At 40.6% G+C, this 16,858-nt stretch overlaps 5 protein-coding genes across 7 annotated transcripts in view; 4 read left to right on the plus strand and 1 right to left on the minus strand.

Annotated features, from left to right (window-relative positions):
* Positions 1-4,218, plus strand: part of LOC115764907 (myb-like protein U) — a 51,023-nt gene extending 46,805 nt beyond the window's left edge. For all 3 annotated transcript variants that reach the window (XM_030708204.1, XM_030708205.1, XM_030708206.1), the window contains exon 3: positions 2,969-4,218. In XM_030708204.1, the coding sequence (XP_030564064.1) occupies positions 2,969-3,397 (429 nt within the window). In that variant the 3' untranslated portion in view covers positions 3,398-4,218. The remainder of the gene's footprint in view (positions 1-2,968) is intronic.
* A 48-nt stretch (positions 4,219-4,266) lies between these two features.
* LOC115765062 lies at positions 4,267-4,842 on the minus strand. The gene is made up of 2 exons (XM_030708436.1): positions 4,620-4,842; positions 4,267-4,562 (listed from the first exon to the last, which is right to left on the minus strand). Exons 1-2 carry the CDS (start codon positions 4,840-4,842, stop codon positions 4,267-4,269), a joined length of 519 nt encoding a protein of 172 aa, XP_030564296.1.
* A 1,881-nt stretch (positions 4,843-6,723) lies between these two features.
* On the plus strand, positions 6,724-7,298 carry LOC115765002 (endocuticle structural glycoprotein SgAbd-9-like). Its single transcript, XM_030708348.1, has 3 exons — positions 6,724-6,792; positions 6,853-6,980; positions 7,045-7,298. Exons 1-3 carry the CDS (start codon positions 6,775-6,777, stop codon positions 7,268-7,270), a joined length of 372 nt encoding a protein of 123 aa, XP_030564208.1. The 5' UTR covers positions 6,724-6,774; the 3' UTR covers positions 7,271-7,298.
* Positions 7,299-7,964: 666 nt separating this feature from the next.
* Positions 7,965-8,694, plus strand: LOC115764991 (endocuticle structural glycoprotein SgAbd-9-like). Its single transcript, XM_030708327.1, has 3 exons — positions 7,965-8,001; positions 8,257-8,384; positions 8,449-8,694. The coding sequence occupies exons 1-3, from the start codon at positions 7,984-7,986 to the stop codon at positions 8,672-8,674; spliced, it is 372 nt and encodes a 123-aa protein (XP_030564187.1). The 5' UTR covers positions 7,965-7,983; the 3' UTR covers positions 8,675-8,694.
* Positions 8,695-10,983: 2,289 nt separating this feature from the next.
* Positions 10,984-16,403, plus strand: LOC115765063. The gene is made up of 9 exons (XM_030708437.1): positions 10,984-11,098; positions 12,689-12,876; positions 12,937-13,145; positions 13,206-13,763; positions 13,827-13,984; positions 14,114-14,315; positions 14,379-15,508; positions 15,800-16,004; positions 16,067-16,403. Exons 1-9 carry the CDS (start codon positions 10,984-10,986, stop codon positions 16,401-16,403), a joined length of 3,102 nt encoding a protein of 1,033 aa, XP_030564297.1.
* The last annotated feature ends 455 nt before the right edge of the window (positions 16,404-16,858 follow it).

A 16,858-nucleotide genomic window follows, 5' to 3' on the forward strand; every position in this document is an offset into this window, starting at 1 on the left:
TGCGAATACATATAATAGGTATATATATATATATATATATATCTCGTGCGGGCGTGTAAACTGGGCCAGTTTCTTGGTGGTTATTGCAGCTGTGGCTCGGGCAATTGCAAAACCTGCTGCACTTGTCGCATCAGGGCTTAAACCCAATTAAGCGCTAATTAACATACATTAAGTACAAGTGTGTGCGTGTGGGTGTGTATGGGTGTGTGTGTCAATTCGAACTGTGCTAATGCATGTGACTGACCCGCATTAGGGCGCTAGTCAAGCTAAAAAAATCAGCAATTGATGCTATGAGCTACGTAGTTGCTATACCCAGCAATATAGTTGATATACCCCGTAATTTTTTAACTCAAGCTTCTTTGGATTTCATATTAGCCTTAGCCACCTAATCAAGTTTCTGTGCCTTTGTCTTAATTTCCTCCCTGTAGCTGTGTTAGATGGGTAGATACTTTACGTATACCAAATGTTTTTAATATTTTGAATATTTTTCCTCATTATAATATAATCAAAGCGAGTTAAAATTTTTTATGAAATATAGAGTAAATTTCTTCTTCTTCATCTCACAACTTATTAACTATATGTCTTCATTCCTGAACAGCCGGGTTCATGTCCCACCGACTGTCCGACTGTCAGCCTCTGGCCAGATCATATATTACCCAAAAATATGTTTTTATATACTTTTTTCAAGTTTTTCATTCAGAATATTTACGATGAAAAAGGTGTTTTAATCAATGCCTAAAATTGATTTACAAACTAACATAAAATATTACAGTTTTTATGTGCGAAATGTTTAGTGAAAAACATTCCGCAGCTTTCTCTTTGTGGGGGTTTGATATCTATTTGGGGTAGTTGTGTCAATAGCCTTGGATGTGTCAGGATTACAGGCGGTGTGACAGACCAAAAGAGTTGGCTATTTGGCAGCTGCAGCAGCTTCAGTTCACAGCTATCAGATGGCCAAAGATGCAGCCGCAGACAACAGCAGCCCCCTCATCTGGCCGATCTTGCTGGCGTCTAGCGTATTAGCAGCCCACTTTAGAGTGGGAGTTGGTTGGTTTGGATTGTGTGGTTCGAGGTTATGGGGGGAGGTGCATTTGTAGGCTTTGAGCGGATTTGTTTAAAGCCGCGATGGTGGCAGCGATGCAGAAAGTTGTGCTGCTTTTCTTTTTATTTATATTTATATTTTTTTTTTTTGCGCTCGCGCGAGATATTATGCGGCGATATTAATTGACAAATGAGATTTTTCCTTCCTACTCGACAGCGACAGGGGAACTTTCATTTTGACCACAAGCGTCTTGTTGTCAGCCCGGCTCAAACTCAAACTCAAGCTCCAGCTACAGCTACAGCTACAGCTCAAGCCCACAAATGCAGGCCAAGGCAATATGCATATACGTGGCTGGCCAATATGGTTAGAGCTGGCTGCAGCCGGCTGCTGTTTGGGTTAACGCCAACTGTCTGGGGCTATCAAACGCGCCGCGAACTCTTGTCAAGTTACTTAATGCCATAAATGCGGCTTGCATACGCACAACAACGTACCGCTAGGTTAAGATACGCCCTCTTCTGCACTGCAGCCCAACCACCCAGTCCGGACCACACCAAACCGCACCACAGCACAGCATGTCTTCTCGATAGCAGCCGGCAGATTGATGAACGCTGTCATGGCATAAATATATCTTGAAGCGAAATGCGAAAAAAATAGAATGGAAAATTCAAAAGATATTGATAGCTAGTTTGGCCATTATACTATAAGATAAGGGATAATCATATATGTACTCTAAGATGCTCTTTGAATTTGTGATACAAATGTAGTTTGAAGTAGTGCAAGTATAATATAATAAAATAAATAAAATGCGGCGAATAGCTTCTCAAATATTTAATTTATGACAATAACTACAAATATAATCTTTGATAATAAATGGAGATTGTATAGATTGGTAGATAAGATGAATTTGTGATGAAAAATTGGTTAAATAATTAATAATTATTAATTAGCTTGCCAATAGACCAGAGTCCCTAAAATCTTATATCTGACAGATATAGGTGACAATTCGAATATTTGAAAATATTCTTATATAGAAATATATATCTGCGATATCTATCCATCGGCGATAACTATCGATCATAGATGACAACCTATTGATAATTATCAAACATTAGATTATAAACCTGCAATAACTATCTATCACAAGTTGAAATCAAATATTAATACATTAACTAAGCGAAATTTTAAAATAGTTTTCCATATTCTGAAACATGAAGTGAATATTAAAAATTTTAACATATGCTGCCATAGCTCTTATATTTATATATATATAATTTTTATATGGAATTGCTTTCGTCAGACCGTATTTATTTAAGTCGACAGTAATGCTCTAATTGGTGACGTTATTATTTTAAGCGCAAGCATCATTAATAAAATATTAATCAGAGTTATAATGAACCCGTGTTCTGTGAATCATACCTTGTCTAGATAAGAGCTACAATCAGCTTGAGAGAAGAGTATTGTGTATGGTTGATTATTAACTATTGACAAGTCTTTTACTTTTGACAATATTTATTTTGTGCATTTGGCGCCAAACTTGGCAAGGAAGTCGTAGCGTTCCAAATTGACGCAAGATTCTACATCTTTAAAAGCCAAATGGCAAACCTTTCTATGGGCTTGTGGGTGTGTCCCGCGATAGACAGTCGCCGTCAGTTTTAGTTGCCTGTGTGGCGCTGTCAATCAATGCCAATGCAAAGCGCTACAACAACAACAGGCAGGTAGTCAGTCAGTCAGTCAGTCAGCCGTTCAGCTAGTCAAGTCTTGGCTTACGCTTTATATGTATTGGTTTGCCTTGGCTTTTTGAAAATTGCAGCCTGCGCTGTGGCGCGTTGGTGGCCACGTCAAGAACTTGTACATGTTGCATATTAATTTTATTTATTTGTGTGGCAAGCGGCGTTTGACTAATTTCCTCCTTTGCTTCTCTTTTAGTATGGACTGCGTCAATTGGATCTCTCACTGCTGTCACAATTGTGGGCGCTAAACGACTCTATACAGGAGTTTCGCACGATGATCGAAGAGCAGGAGGACGAGGATGATGACGGAGATGTTGATGATGATGACGATGCCGAGCTAGATGAGATGGGCAATCGCAGGCATTCACCGACGCCCTCATCCTATGATTCGGTTAGCTCCGAAGGCGGCGCCGATGCGGAACTTGTCATGCAGGCCAAGGCGAAGCGTCTGGGCACCATACCAAAGGTCATAACGACGCAGCCAAAGCAGCAGCAGAAGCAGCAGCTGCAGCCGCGGGGCGATCTGAAGCCGTTGCCACGAATGCGCAGCGCACCGCCGCCACCGCCGCCCGTCGCACTCATGTGCACCGCACGCAAGGCGGCGGCACCGCCACGACCCACATGATGTTACCTAACCGACTTCCTAGCCGGAGTCAGGATGGTCATGTGCAAGGCGATTGTGAGCGATGTGCCGCCGCCGCCGACGACGTCGACGTCCACATTGGGCACCAACTGAGCTGGAGCTGGAGCTGCAGCTGGACTTAAAATTAACTGGAGCAGCACATGGCAAGGGCATTGTGAAGTCGGTTAACGAATGTTTGTTTTGTGGCATGCACCATCCCTAGAATAGTTTACACAAACGATAAACGATAGACGATCAACGACAAACGTTAATCGATAAGGGATAATCATACATATATACACTATAGCTTAGCGTTAAGAGCGCAATTTAATTAATCCTAAGCCGCATAGCCATTAAGTTTAGCAGTCCTTTGTGTGATCTTCAGTTGTAAGTTTATTGTAATTTGAGTGTGCGCGTTTCTTTTTTTTTTAATTTTCTTCTGTTGGCCCAGGCTCTACAACATAATTGAGGGCTAATTTTTGGGTTTTTCTTTTACTGGGTTCACCTACTACTTTATTGTTTTTTATATATGAATATATATTTTTTGTTTTACGATTTTTAATAACTATATCCTTTCAAATCTAACGCAATATTTGAAACAGCACCCGCTCACAGCAGAACCACAATTTAACACTATAAATATATATACCGGAAAATAAAAAAAAGAAGCATAAAACGTTGCTGTAGATTTAAGTAAGGAACTGCACTACTTGTATATAGAGCCTGTCACTAAACAAATCCTGCGCTAAAACTATCTTAGGCTTTCTTTCTGCTGCTGCAACACCAAGCAATATGTCTGCGAAAATAAAGAATCTAAAAACGAATTATTAAACTCAATGAATTTATTTAAATTCTGTTAGTCGGCACGTTCTCTAGGCAATACTTATGCCATCCGTGCCCAGTTTGAGGCAGGGAAAATCAAAGGCCATCAGCTGGTTTTCTGAAAAGCTGCTATAAAAACTTGGGCACATGTTGATGTTCGTCAGGCCCGACAGTTTGGTGCTCATCTTTAGGCATATCGCCATGGGCGTTATTTGTGATAGCACGGGCACACAAATACTAGGCGTGGTCTTGGAATCGAGAGTAAACTTGGACACTTCATTGTTGTCCAGCGTAACAGTCACATCCACCGAGGCCTTGAGTACATTTATTTTAAATGTCATGCAAACTTGGAGAAAATTGTTTAATTAGTTGGCTATATTGTTTTCTTGTGGCCTAAACATACGCGTCTTGTTCACATCCATGGACTTAATGACTGCGCCCTGGCAACAGTTGCAGCTCATGCTCAATGAGCATTTGCAATGCGCTGGAAAGGATAACATATTCGGATCTTCACTGGAATCGCCGGCGGCCTGCACAACTCCGATGCCGACCAGGCAAAGCCAAATGCCCAACACCAAAGCCAGCAGGTGCCATTGCTTGGCTAGGCTCAAGGTTGCATCTACCATAACTGAAGTATTGTCGGATTTATTTTAAACTGGATAAAGCAATCACAACGCGTGCCATAAAACTGACTGAAATAATCAGACACTGTTTACTTTTTGTTCAGGGAATTTGCACGCAAAAATGAAGAGTTTCACATAAATTTAATGGAAAGTCATTTAAGTTTTGGTAATTAAATATAATTAACAGAACGGTTCATTTAATTTCCATGGGCGTACACAGGTTCAAGGGTAATCAAGCAAATTTTCATATCAATTTTTTCGTGATATTCATTGGCCTAAGAGTAGGCAGCAAAATGTTAAGACATTCTGGATTTATTGATCCCCAAAGTATGCAATTAAATAAGCTATTGTTTCGGAACCTTGTACAATGGTTGCATACTTTCAAGGGCAAACAATAAAATTAAAAATTAATACTGACTTTAGATATATAAATATTAATAAATAGATAGATAGATAGATGCAAATAGCTGAATTTATGATCTTAAAAATATATAGCAGACTATCTTAAAAGGCATTGATATTTATCTCGATTGATATTTCTATTTATTTGTCAAGAATGTTTCGATATCGGAGACTTTATTAGCAAGAGGCATTATATTCGACGTGGAAGTAAACCAAACTTATTTCCCAGTTTGCCTAAATTCAGTAAATTAAATTTCTAATCCTTTTTTTTGTCGCATATTAAAGTTAGATGCCAACTTAGTATAGTTTATTCACGTATAATACGTACATGTCAAGCGCAGAAATTAAAAAATATTATGAATCATTTTTTCCACAATTTCTATGTTGCATTCTAAGCTATGTGTATGTGTTGCTGTTTTATTTTATTTTTTTTTTTTTCAGTGAAAGTAAATTGGTGCTATGGCTTTCGTCTAGACGCGGTGGAAAGAATTGCGTTCGGTACGGGTTTGAGCCCCATTGTGCTCGTAGAGCGAGCTGGGTGGGGTAGGAGGGTACAGGGTATCCACTAGACGGGAACTCCCAACTATAGTCATAGTCTCTTGTTTTTATTTTACTTTTGAAAATATGAATTGACATTCCGACACTCATATTTTTTCGTCATAGGATCCATTCAATTCTAATGATAATGATTCATGGCGTAGTTTCCCCGATTCTTTTACAAGTTCATATCTGTAAAAGTTTTTCATGACAACATTTGTCGTTTTTAAATTCTTCGTTTTGTTAGTGGCAATAGAGATAGAATGGCAAGGCCAACCTGTACAAGTCTCGCACAGAAATAGCAAGTGGCCGAAATGATAGACCATATTAATTAAATTTGTTTATGTCATATGAAACTGGTTACTAGAAGCGAACACAATAAATTTCTCATGGCCATGAATTAGCCGAAAAAAGCGAAAGTATATGTTTATCAATTCTCATATGATTTATTCAAATTCAATCAATATTCCATATAAGATCAGAAATATAACTAAAACATGCATCAAACAAAAAGCGATTCCAATTTGCAACGTGCCGGGCACAATCCAAGCAAATTCGTTAATTCTCTAAGGTATTTGCGAGGGCAACTCCAAAAGTAGCCGGTTTACATTTCGTTTATTCTTAATTTGGTTTTTGTCTAAAGGTAGACGAAAATATAAGCAAATTTTTACCTACACATTTATTTGATGCATTTTATGTATAACTTTTCTCAGAAAGGGTACTTTCGTAAATAGGAAAATTGAAATTCAAAGATCATTATATTTATTTACTGCGCATAGATATCCTCTCGCCATTTAACATTTATTGTGCCACCCACGTAAAAAACATGCAACGAGATGCCAAACCAGTGATAATTAATATGAAGATTACGTATACGACGCATCGGCTATCAAAAGTTGTCGACGACTTGCTTAAATATTCTTTGATGATCTTTGCTGTTTGGTTGCGAAAAAGATTGCTATTCAGTCTAGTTTTAGAAGTGCAGCTTGCTTCAACATGACAACTCCAAAATTGGTGAATATAACAATTTGAAATTAAGAATATATCTAATTTATGTGTATATTGTATTTGTAGATACTTTTTGTTGCCCTGGTGGCAGTCATGGCAGCCAGCTGCTCTGCTGGTTTCTTGGACTACGTTTTTCCCACTCTCATGTCTGAGTATTACAACCAGGTGCCCACTAAGGAGGGTTACCGCTTTAAGTAAGTCCATTTATTCTGTGTCAATTCCATTCAGTTCCAAATTGTTCTACCTTCATCTTAATAGCTTGAAGGATCCTAATGGGAGCTCTCGTGAGGAAATTGGTGTTATTATGAATCCGGGCACACCCGAGGAGCAGCTGGTTGTGATGGGTACCTACTCCACCTACGATGAGAAAACAGATACGGATACTATTACCATGTATACTGCCGATAAGGATGGTTACAAGACGCGCTATCAGATCAAGAATCGAAAATTGAGCGGGGGAAATCTCAAATCTTTAGCTGGCTAACATTAATTTAAAAATGAAAAAAAATATTATATTCTAAATTTTATGGATTCCTAACCTTGAACTGACCGAAACGAATTCAGAAATCACAAATATAGCAAATTATACAATTATTTATGCTGAAACTTGCTGGGAACTGGCGAATTAATTTTTCAGGTATTAAAACAACACCCATTTTAAGATGAATAAGTGTCGGAATTTTGAGCATTAAAATGTGAATTTTGCATTGTTAAGGCCGAAATTTATGACAGCCATTGGCATCTGGCATTTGAGTCTGTGATAACAACTCTTTGACGGTATTCCCCTGCACAAAGATGACAGCATGGAATCATTATTTGTCATACCACCCACGTAAATGGCACGTCTTAAAGTTGGCAGCCCATTGATCATTAATTAATGTGCTTAACAACTATGTAGGTACGCTGACCGAACCGAAAGAAAACAAAACGTAACACCTTAAGGTTTGGGTTTTGCATAGATGCCGGCTAGCATTGGCGCTGAGTCTGTATCGGGGACCGGTTTGAGCTAATAGTAGCAACAGCGAATTAAAAAGCAAAAAATAAATAATAGAAAATAGAGGCAAACTATTACATATACGGCGCATCATATGGTGGACGCCGTCGACGCCTCGCTTAAATATTCTTTGCAGATCTCTGGTGTTGGATCGCCGCACAGTTCCATCTCAGTCTCGTTTGGGAACTTCAGCTCGCATCAACATGACAGCTGCGAAATTGGTGAGTAGTCGAAAGGCCCAAAGGCCATCGCCAGCCAAGGCAAGGGTGGAGACTGGCGATTGCTGACTGCCGATTGACGTTGACTACTTGCATTTGAATGGCATTCAAAGTATTCACAATCCGTTTCGAATGCTTGCAATTAAAATGTTTAAGGCTAATGCCGCTGACTGCAGCTGCTGTTGAACTGGACAAGCGATTAGCTATAATTACTCAATCAAGTGCATATCTTATATTGTTTATAAATGTATCTTGTAGATATTTGTTACTGCTTTGGTGGTTGTTATGGCAGCCAGCTGCTCGGCTGGTTTCCTTGACTATATTTTCCCCACCATCATGACGGAATATTACAACCAGGTGCCCACTAAGGAGGGTTACCGCTTTGAGTAAGTCCATCAAATCGGATTCAATTCCATTCAGATTCTAGCTGACCTACTTCTATCTCAACAGCTTGAAGGATCCTAATGGCAGTTCCCGCGAGGAAATTGGTGTTATTATGAATCCGGGCACACCCGAGGAGCAGCTCGTTGTGATGGGTACCTACACCAGCTACGATGAGAAAACTGATACGGACACTATTACCATGTATACTGCCGATAAGGATGGTTACAAGACTCGCTATCAGATCAAGAATCGCAAATTGAGCCCCGGCGCACTGAAATCTGCCGCAGGCTAAGAAATGTTTAGAATATTTAGTAAAAAAAAAAAAGTGATAATAACATAGTAAAATATATATGTATTTATTATTGCTGATAATATGTTTGCATGTTGAAACTGGTTTGAAAACTTGTTGGTAAATTCAGTATGGTCTTTGGCCAAGATCAAGTTTAGATGTTTCATTATCAAGCGGTCATCTGGATAGACAAGTTTGTGTATTTATATTATTGCGTAATATAGTTTGACCTTTAACATTCTTGCAGCTTACTTAGCCATGAATCTTTACAGAGATTACAGAATTCTACTGGCGTCAGATCTGTGCATAATTTTCATGCTAATTAACAACTTTGGGAGTCATGAGAGCTTTTATTAATTATTAGTCACGCTAATTATGAGGCAAGCCTTTTTGCAAGATGACAGATTATTTGTGCACACGAATCGAATTGAAGCTAATGCAGTTTTAAGCGTTCATGTTCATTTTCAATTGTTAATTAGCATGCCTAAATAAATACCATTTGGAGACAAGAGTGCAAGCACAAGTTTAAGCATAAAAGTTAAGCTAAGTTAAGGTCATGGACACAAAAAATAATGTTGAGAAAATAATGGGTATTTTATAAAATTAGACATTGTTGCAGATTTATACACAAAGTACTTAGCTACTTATTCTTTGGTGAAATCTAAGCAAATTACCTGCTGCTCGACAGCTTCCTCATTGCTCACTTTTTAGATAATTATTGTTAGTAATGTTTAAGTAAATAAAATTTGACAATTGACAAATTTAACAATAGGCTGTTTCCAACTTCATAATCGATTTAATGAGCGCATAAATCGTGACTTAATTTAATTATCTAAAAATTCGACATGTCTTTGGTTTGTGTTAAATTGATTTAATTATGGTGATTAATTTGAGCCATCAAAAATCATAATTTCATATTTGGAATTTAATATTTAACGCATGGCTCTTCACCTTGAGCCGCTTCGGGGATTTTTTAGCTAAGCCTAAATCCGGAATTCACGTCTACAAAATTTGCCCGCTGTAAAACTGACCAAGACTAGTTACTCTGTTTTATAGCAATCAGCAATTGCGTGCTTGCATTAACAGCTTTCGTTAGAGCTACTGTTGTGTTAACAGCAAAGCTTGTGGGTATTCAAAAATCGTACGTTATTTCAACAGAGTTTGGCAGCACGAGCTCAAAGCTTGTCATAAATTGAAATCGAGTTGGAAAAAGCTGAAAATCAAAACAATGAGGCGCGAATAATGCCAAAAAAGCGGCATTTTGTGTGTAAAGCGCTAAAAAAGCGTTCGAAATTGAAAGCTCTGAATTGTTTATTAGCTGCGATTCGGCTTGGCGCGCAATTGCCCTGTTGGATTGTTGCCACAGGTAACTGACCAGACACAAAGCGGCCCAAACAGAGAGCCGCGAGACGCAAGCTGCGAGTACTCAAACAAACAATCGTCAATGGTGCAAGATACACTGAAAAAATAAAATTGAAATAATATTAGGCATAAAAATATATGTAGTACTAAGCAACTTTGCTTCATTTAAAAAAATCCAATTAAATTCTCTAAAAAATATATATTCTTATAAAACGATAAGAAATTTAAGCAACTAGAATATGTTGTTAAGTTCCACAAACCGAAAAATTAAAAAAATAAGTGAAATTTAAGCGAATAGAATATGTTGTTAAGTTCCGCAAACCGAAAAATTAAAAAAATAAATGAACTTTGAATATGTCGATGAAAAGTTATATTAACATTTGAAAACAATCCTTCAGAAGCTCTTGTTTGTATGTTTACAAGAGCTTCTGAAGGATTGTTTTCAACTTTTAATGTAGTATGGATATATAAAATTTTAATAATGTATAAGAACCACAACATATTTTAAAAATATAAAAAAATTAAGATGTAAAACTCAAACTAAAATTGTATTATAACTTGTAAAAGATACAAGAGTAAATAATAACCAAGCTATTCGTAAACTATACGCGTACTATAATTTAACAATCAACTTTTTTCGCTAAGTGTACGCACTGTACCTGTGTTATCCACACATAACGACAGCAACAATAACAAAACAAGCAACCACCAGGGCAGAGCCAGAGTGCGCCCCTAAGTTTGGATTAAAACGTAACGCTCAGTTCCCGGACAACTTTCAGCGATGCGAGAACGCGACGGATAAACTAAATTTTAAATGAAATGCTTTTGGTGCAATATTTGGAAAACTAAAGATGGTTTTAAAATTATTCATAAATAAAATAGTTAAAAGAATGTGCAATTGCGGTAAAAGTTGTTAACTATTGGCTAAAAAGAGAAACCAAAAAGTGGAAATGAAAGCAAAACTGACGCGTTGTGTGTCAATTTTATTGTTTCTGGTCATTTTGAACAAGTGCAAGGGGCGCGGGGTTGAGGCAGTTGGACAGGCGCTGATACAATTAAGTCACGGTAAGTTGAGCAACAAGCCAAAGTGAAATTATTTGTATTGTTCAGATTGTCCAGCAATATGTTTGGGTATAAATATTTTCGGCTGTGGTCGCGGCTTGAACTGACCCTTCAACTGTAGCTGGTTGCTGGTGTTGCTGCCACAAGTAATTTGACCTTTGGCTTCATGCGTCAGTGCCCAACAAAAATTGCCCAAAAAAAAAAATTCACTAAAATCACGTAAAATTCGACAGCTAGCCAAAATGTAGGACAATCAATATAATTTATGAGTAATTGCAGCCACAAAAAAAAAACAATTGCTGGCAAATCCCAGGCAGCTGCACAAACAGGTGCACAAATATGCGTTAAAGTTAATTGCGCCGCCAACACGCACACAAATTGGTCAACTCTGCCACAAATAATTTCGGTGGCATGCCCCCGCAGCAAGTGCTAATCGATAAATTTATTACTGTTGTCTAACCGGGCATTGTTGCTGTTAGTGCGCGGTCATCATCATTGAGGCCAAGCGATCATAATTATGCCTGGCCTGCTTTAAAGCATAGCCAGGCCCAGACAAACAGCCTTAGGAGGAGGTTGGTTGCACGTAGCATAATTTGAGCAGCAACTGTTGCTGTTGCATTTGCATGCAATTGATCAAACAAACTTGGAAATGCGGCATTAAAATAAGATACATAAACATAATGGTAGCGAGAGGGCTGCCATTCCAACTTAGCCCAAAGTGGATTACGTTGGGTAGGTAACCAGTTTTCATGATTTGTCGATAAATTGAACGACAAACTGGGAATTTGTTTGATGGCTTACATACTCTGTGGTGCTTGTAGTCTGCATGTCCCTAATATCTATTCTTATACACCTACTTCTTTGGAAGAATATAATATACACTACAAAGTAGTCCTTTTACATTTCGAAAGGTTTTGTTACACTTTTTAAATTTGTATTGAATAATCTTTAAGGCATATGTTATACTATTTTTAAATTGAAAAAATAACTGCAATGTACTTTTTTATAAATTAATAATAATTATCTTCCTAATACCATTATTATATATATATGTACTAGACAATTTAAAGGTTACTATTGATTTCCCTTATTGTCGTGCCTATATTCCTTATATTATTATATATATTTTTTTGTAATTATTTCAATGAATATATCCACATACACTATAAATTTAACTTTTCTGATTTTATTAATTATTTGTTAAGTTCTCTGTTTTTTTTTTTTTTTTACATTAAATCGCTTTTGATGTATATTTTTTTAAGAGAAATTAATCTTTTTTTTATTTAGAAGGGTTTTCTTTGATTCGATTGGCTATTTTCAATTGCAACATTTAATAGCTTAAAAAAGAACTCAATTAAATAGTAATAAATATAATAATTCGGAATAAATGAGCACTCACTTATATAGCATAATCTAAACTCCTTTTAGACAGTCTTACCTACCTGCTATTCGTAAGCTAGCTCACAACGGTCTATAAGGTTTTTTTGCAAGCCAGTAAATTACTATAGCAACGTTCTCAAAGTTCAAGAAACTACCAAATAACAAGCCACCAGTTCGCAAATAAACAGCTTAATAATAAATGTATATATGCAGATGATGATTTGGATGATAACTATCCGGAAATCAAGGATGAGGTGCATTTGGAGGATTTCTTCTGGACGGGTTCAGGCGACGGGCCGCCCGACTATCTGAAGAAGGTGCACACAGGCATCAGCAAGGGCAAGGATGTGATAGTCAAGACGGAAACCGTGGTGGCCACCGTCTACGTGGATGGCAACAATGTTAGTCTGATCAAGATACAACTAACATGTACAGTTAAATTAACTGTTTGTTGTTTTTAGGAAATCGAGATACCGATTTGTCTGGACTGCAGGCCTGATGATGGTGGCGGCAATTGGGATTTGGGTGCACCTGGCATGCCGCCACTGAACTACTCCTCAACGGATCGCCGCTATTGGCTGCTGACTGTCATGTCTGGGTTCTATACGGCCAGGGATAATCCCATGCTGGAGGAGAGGCTGGCGCGTCTATATCGGTTGGCTTTTACTAGGTGAGTATGGAAATGTTTACATTTAGAGCTGCCCTAACTTCCAACTGGGCTGACATACAGACAGCAGACACGCCACCTGGGCATAAATGGAGCACAACAAATTGCGGGCGTTTCTATAGAAGCGTCACGTGAGCGCCGCCAGCCGGGGCCAGACATAAGCAGTACGACCACCTCCTGGCCGGGCGATGATGTCGAAATACTCGATATGCAGGTGGATACAACGCATCAAATCAAAACAGTGTGGGCGGCGGGTGCGGAGCCCGAATGGGCAGTCGCTGACTCAGCAGAGTCAAGTGAGTCGCCACTGAGCAGCTCCACGGTGGCAACAACAGCGACAGAGTCCATGGACTACAGCGCATATGTAACGCTTATCCCCTGGGAGCTAATACAGCAGAATGGCAAGTCGGAGAAGTTGCAGGAAATGCGCGAGGCGTTGTTGAGTCAACAACAGCAAGAGGAGCAGCAACAACAACAACGACAACAACAGCCACTCTATAGGGAAGACCGAGTGCGGGTTGTTATACACAACATCACGCAAGTCAGCGAATCGGAGCTGCTTAAGTGGAACAGCTCGGCTGGCAATGTGGCTGACTCCGATGCGTATGTTAACCTCAAATTGTAGGACCAACACCCCCATTAACTTTACCTACTTATACTTACCTGCATCTCTAATCTCATCAGCCATGAGCGACCTGTAGCCAATCAAACGGAACTCATCTATACGGTTCTTGTGAATGGGCGACCAGTTTTGGCCACCACAGCTGCTAAGGACATGGAACTGGTTAGCGAGGCGGAGGCAGTCAGCACGCTGGGCAAGGCCATATATATGAAGTCTGAACGTAAGTCAAAAATACAGTTAGCTTCGGCGTGTCGAATTCTAAATACCCTTGCAAATAGAGTATTCTTTTTGACGCTTTGCACATTTTATGCAAAGGATAAAAATATCTGAAAACTTTTCCGCTTTACAGCTTACATTAGGGAGCCCACGGCTACTGCCTTGGCGCCGGTGCCACGCAGCGGACAGGCGGGCTTTTTCAACTCTGTGAAGAACAATGTGGTGCTGGTGGTCATTAGCTCTGTGGCCATTCTGCTGTTGATGCTGCTACTGGTGGCCATCCTGTTGCTGGGACGCACACGTGCTCGCCAGCGTGAGCTCAGTGCGGTAAATAGGTAAGTCCACAGAATCAAAGCAGCCGTTAATTAAAGTCTAATGTTCTCCTATCAACCTCACAGAACCTCCTCGCGCAACGAGCTTTTATCAGAGGGTCAGTCCATGCGACCCAGCTCGCGTGGCACTTTGCTGGACAGCGCTGCGGGTGGCTCTGCTCCTAATCCCGGTGATCAGAGCACCACACGGTCTCGGGATGTGGGCGTGCAAAACTTTTCGTACGAGCGAGAGCCACGCATCAGTTTTCCGGCACCGCCAGCTAAGGCACACACGCGTACACGGCGTGATTCCATTTCCTCAACGGATAATACCTCCGACTCTTCAGTTTATTGTCCCATTAATCCGCCCAGTGCCGATGTGCAGCGTATATTGGACGACAAGGCGTCGCGCCTATTTGACGGGCACAAGCGACGGCGGCATCAGTATGACCGTGCTGAGGGAGGACTCGAGGATACCATATATGCCTCGGTGGTGTCTGAGAAGAAGGGCGACAAGTCGCGCCACAAGTCGAAGCGTCGCTATTTAAATGAAAATCGCGTTGGGTCGCTGGAAACCAGTCCGGTGCAGGGCTCGTTGGGTCAAAGCAACTCTTCCACGGAAGAGGGTAACTCGCCGGCTGCCACGCGTCGCGGCTATGAGAACTTTCAGCGCAATGAGGCCTACAATCCGCACAACAATTACCATCGCAATAAGCTGCTACAACAGCAAACTATCTTTACGGATAAGGAGTATCCGGAGGATGATACCGTTGGCTCCCCAGAAGCCATCAACAGGGAGATGATACGTTCACGCGGCGCACAACCATCGGAGAAGTCTTCAGATACGGCCAGTGTGGGCTCCTTTCTGTCCATGGCTTCGGTACGCGCCTTTCCCAAGAGCACACTGCCCGAGCCACTAAATCGCGTGCTGGATCCCGTTTTTGTCACCTACTACGACAATGTGAATGCTGTGGCACCGCAAACCGCAACAGCACCGCCGCAACAGAACTCCACCAGATCCCTGAAGTCACACAAATCCCTTGGGAGCAGGGATAGCACCATAGCGACCATTGCCAGTTTTCCCAGTCCAAAGGCGCCACCTCCAGTACGGAATGTGCGTTCCGCTTCGCACAGTGATAATCCGGATCCGGGTTGTGTGGGCCCCGTCGTCTGGGAGCGGCACAAGAAACGTCTCAGCAGCAGCGCTGACAACCAGGGTGAGGCGGGTGGACACAAAGATGATGATGATGTTGATCATGAAGTTGATGATGATGATCATGATGTGCAAATTGGGGCACAGACACGCTACTAACTGGCAACTGTAGTTCTAGTTGTTGTTATTCTTGATGTTGTTGCCTGCACACAACTGTAATTAGTTAACCCAGTTAGAAACCATAGAACCCAAATATATATATATATATATAAACAAAACAGTCCACTTGCAATTCAACTGAACCCAACTGAACACAACTGAACTCAACTGAACTTCCTCCAAACATCTTCCGCAGAGGCCCGGAGCTATGCTGACTTTAGCCCCAGTCCCATGCACGATGCTTCCGCCATACGCAACCACTATGAGGGCTTATTGGAGGGCGCCATGCAGATGTACGCCAGCCAGGATGATCTGCCCATGCCACTGCCCTCGCGTGATTTTACCAACAAGCGACGTACCACAAAACGCGAGCATCGCGGCTCTTCCGCCGGCTTGCCCAGGTATGTGTCGGTGCCTTCAAACTTGGTAACTGCGTAACCAGCGTTTTATCTATCCCTTACAGCAATCCCCCAAAAGCATATAACACTGCGGATCGGCCGGCCACTGCACAGCCGGAGAAGACACCAAAATCGGCCCAATCCACGCAGCCGCCATCGCCCACCTACAGCGCTTGGGGCAGCAGTCTGCACGGCTCCCACTCACCGCTGGTGCGGCCACTGAGCGCTGGTCCCTTTCTGCGGCCTGAAACTATTTTGGAGATTTCCCGAGGAGCACTTATCACCTCCAGCTCCACAGCAAATACGCCGGGACGTGAGCGTAAGGCATCGGCGCCTTCGGCCGCGCCACTTATCGAGGCCATTCAAAGCGAACTGCGCAAGTTCAAGCAGCAGAAGGATTAAATAAACCAGAACCAATAATAAAGAACGAGAGTGCTCTTCGTTTTATATAATAACATAATACGCTGATAAACGTAAACTCTTTTCCATTTCATTACAATAAATTTTCACATAACTTGAATACTCTCAATTTTAAATTCAGGGTAAAAAAATGATTAATCACAATGCAAAAAGATTTGAATGTAGAAGTAGAATCCATGCATCTTTGCTGTTAAATGGGATTCAACGATTTTTAGGAGGAAGGCTTAAGTTTTGTCTGACTGGCTTCAAACTTACTTTCAAAGCCCACATAAAATCTTATTGAACAAGTGTTTCGGCGATTTTTGAAATTCCATCCGCAACTATGGGAATTTTTTCGACCACTTATGACCACAAGAGCGGGAACTGATGTCTAACATTTGAAGCATAAACTGTTTTCGTGTAAACGTGCTCAAGCCATGCTAGATTTATTTAAGTGC

The sequence above is a fragment of the Drosophila novamexicana genome, unplaced genomic scaffold (assembly GCF_003285875.2).
Source record: "Drosophila novamexicana strain 15010-1031.04,08,12 unplaced genomic scaffold, DnovRS2.1 tig00000877-arrow-arrow-pilon, whole genome shotgun sequence".
Taxonomy (NCBI): Eukaryota; Metazoa; Arthropoda; class Insecta; order Diptera; family Drosophilidae; genus Drosophila; species Drosophila novamexicana.

Coding starts and splice junctions, on each gene's coding strand:
- LOC115765062 (XM_030708436.1), bottom strand. CDS start 4,842: ATGGTAGATGCAACCTTGAGCCTAGCCAAGCAATGGCACCTGCTGGCT. Junction 4,563..4,619: donor CATGGATGTGAACAAGACGC/GTATGTTTAGGC, acceptor ATTTTCTCCAAG/TTTGCATGACATTTAAAATA.
- LOC115765002 (XM_030708348.1), top strand. Junction 6,981..7,044: donor AAGGAGGGTTACCGCTTTAA/GTAAGTCCATTT, acceptor TCATCTTAATAG/CTTGAAGGATCCTAATGGGA.
- LOC115764991 (XM_030708327.1), top strand. Junction 8,385..8,448: donor AAGGAGGGTTACCGCTTTGA/GTAAGTCCATCA, acceptor CTATCTCAACAG/CTTGAAGGATCCTAATGGCA.
- LOC115765063 (XM_030708437.1), top strand. CDS start 10,984: ATGAAAGCAAAACTGACGCGTTGTGTGTCAATTTTATTGTTTCTGGTC. Junction 13,985..14,113: donor CATATATATGAAGTCTGAAC/GTAAGTCAAAAA, acceptor TCCGCTTTACAG/CTTACATTAGGGAGCCCACG. Junction 15,509..15,799: donor CAGCAGCGCTGACAACCAGG/GTGAGGCGGGTG, acceptor CATCTTCCGCAG/AGGCCCGGAGCTATGCTGAC.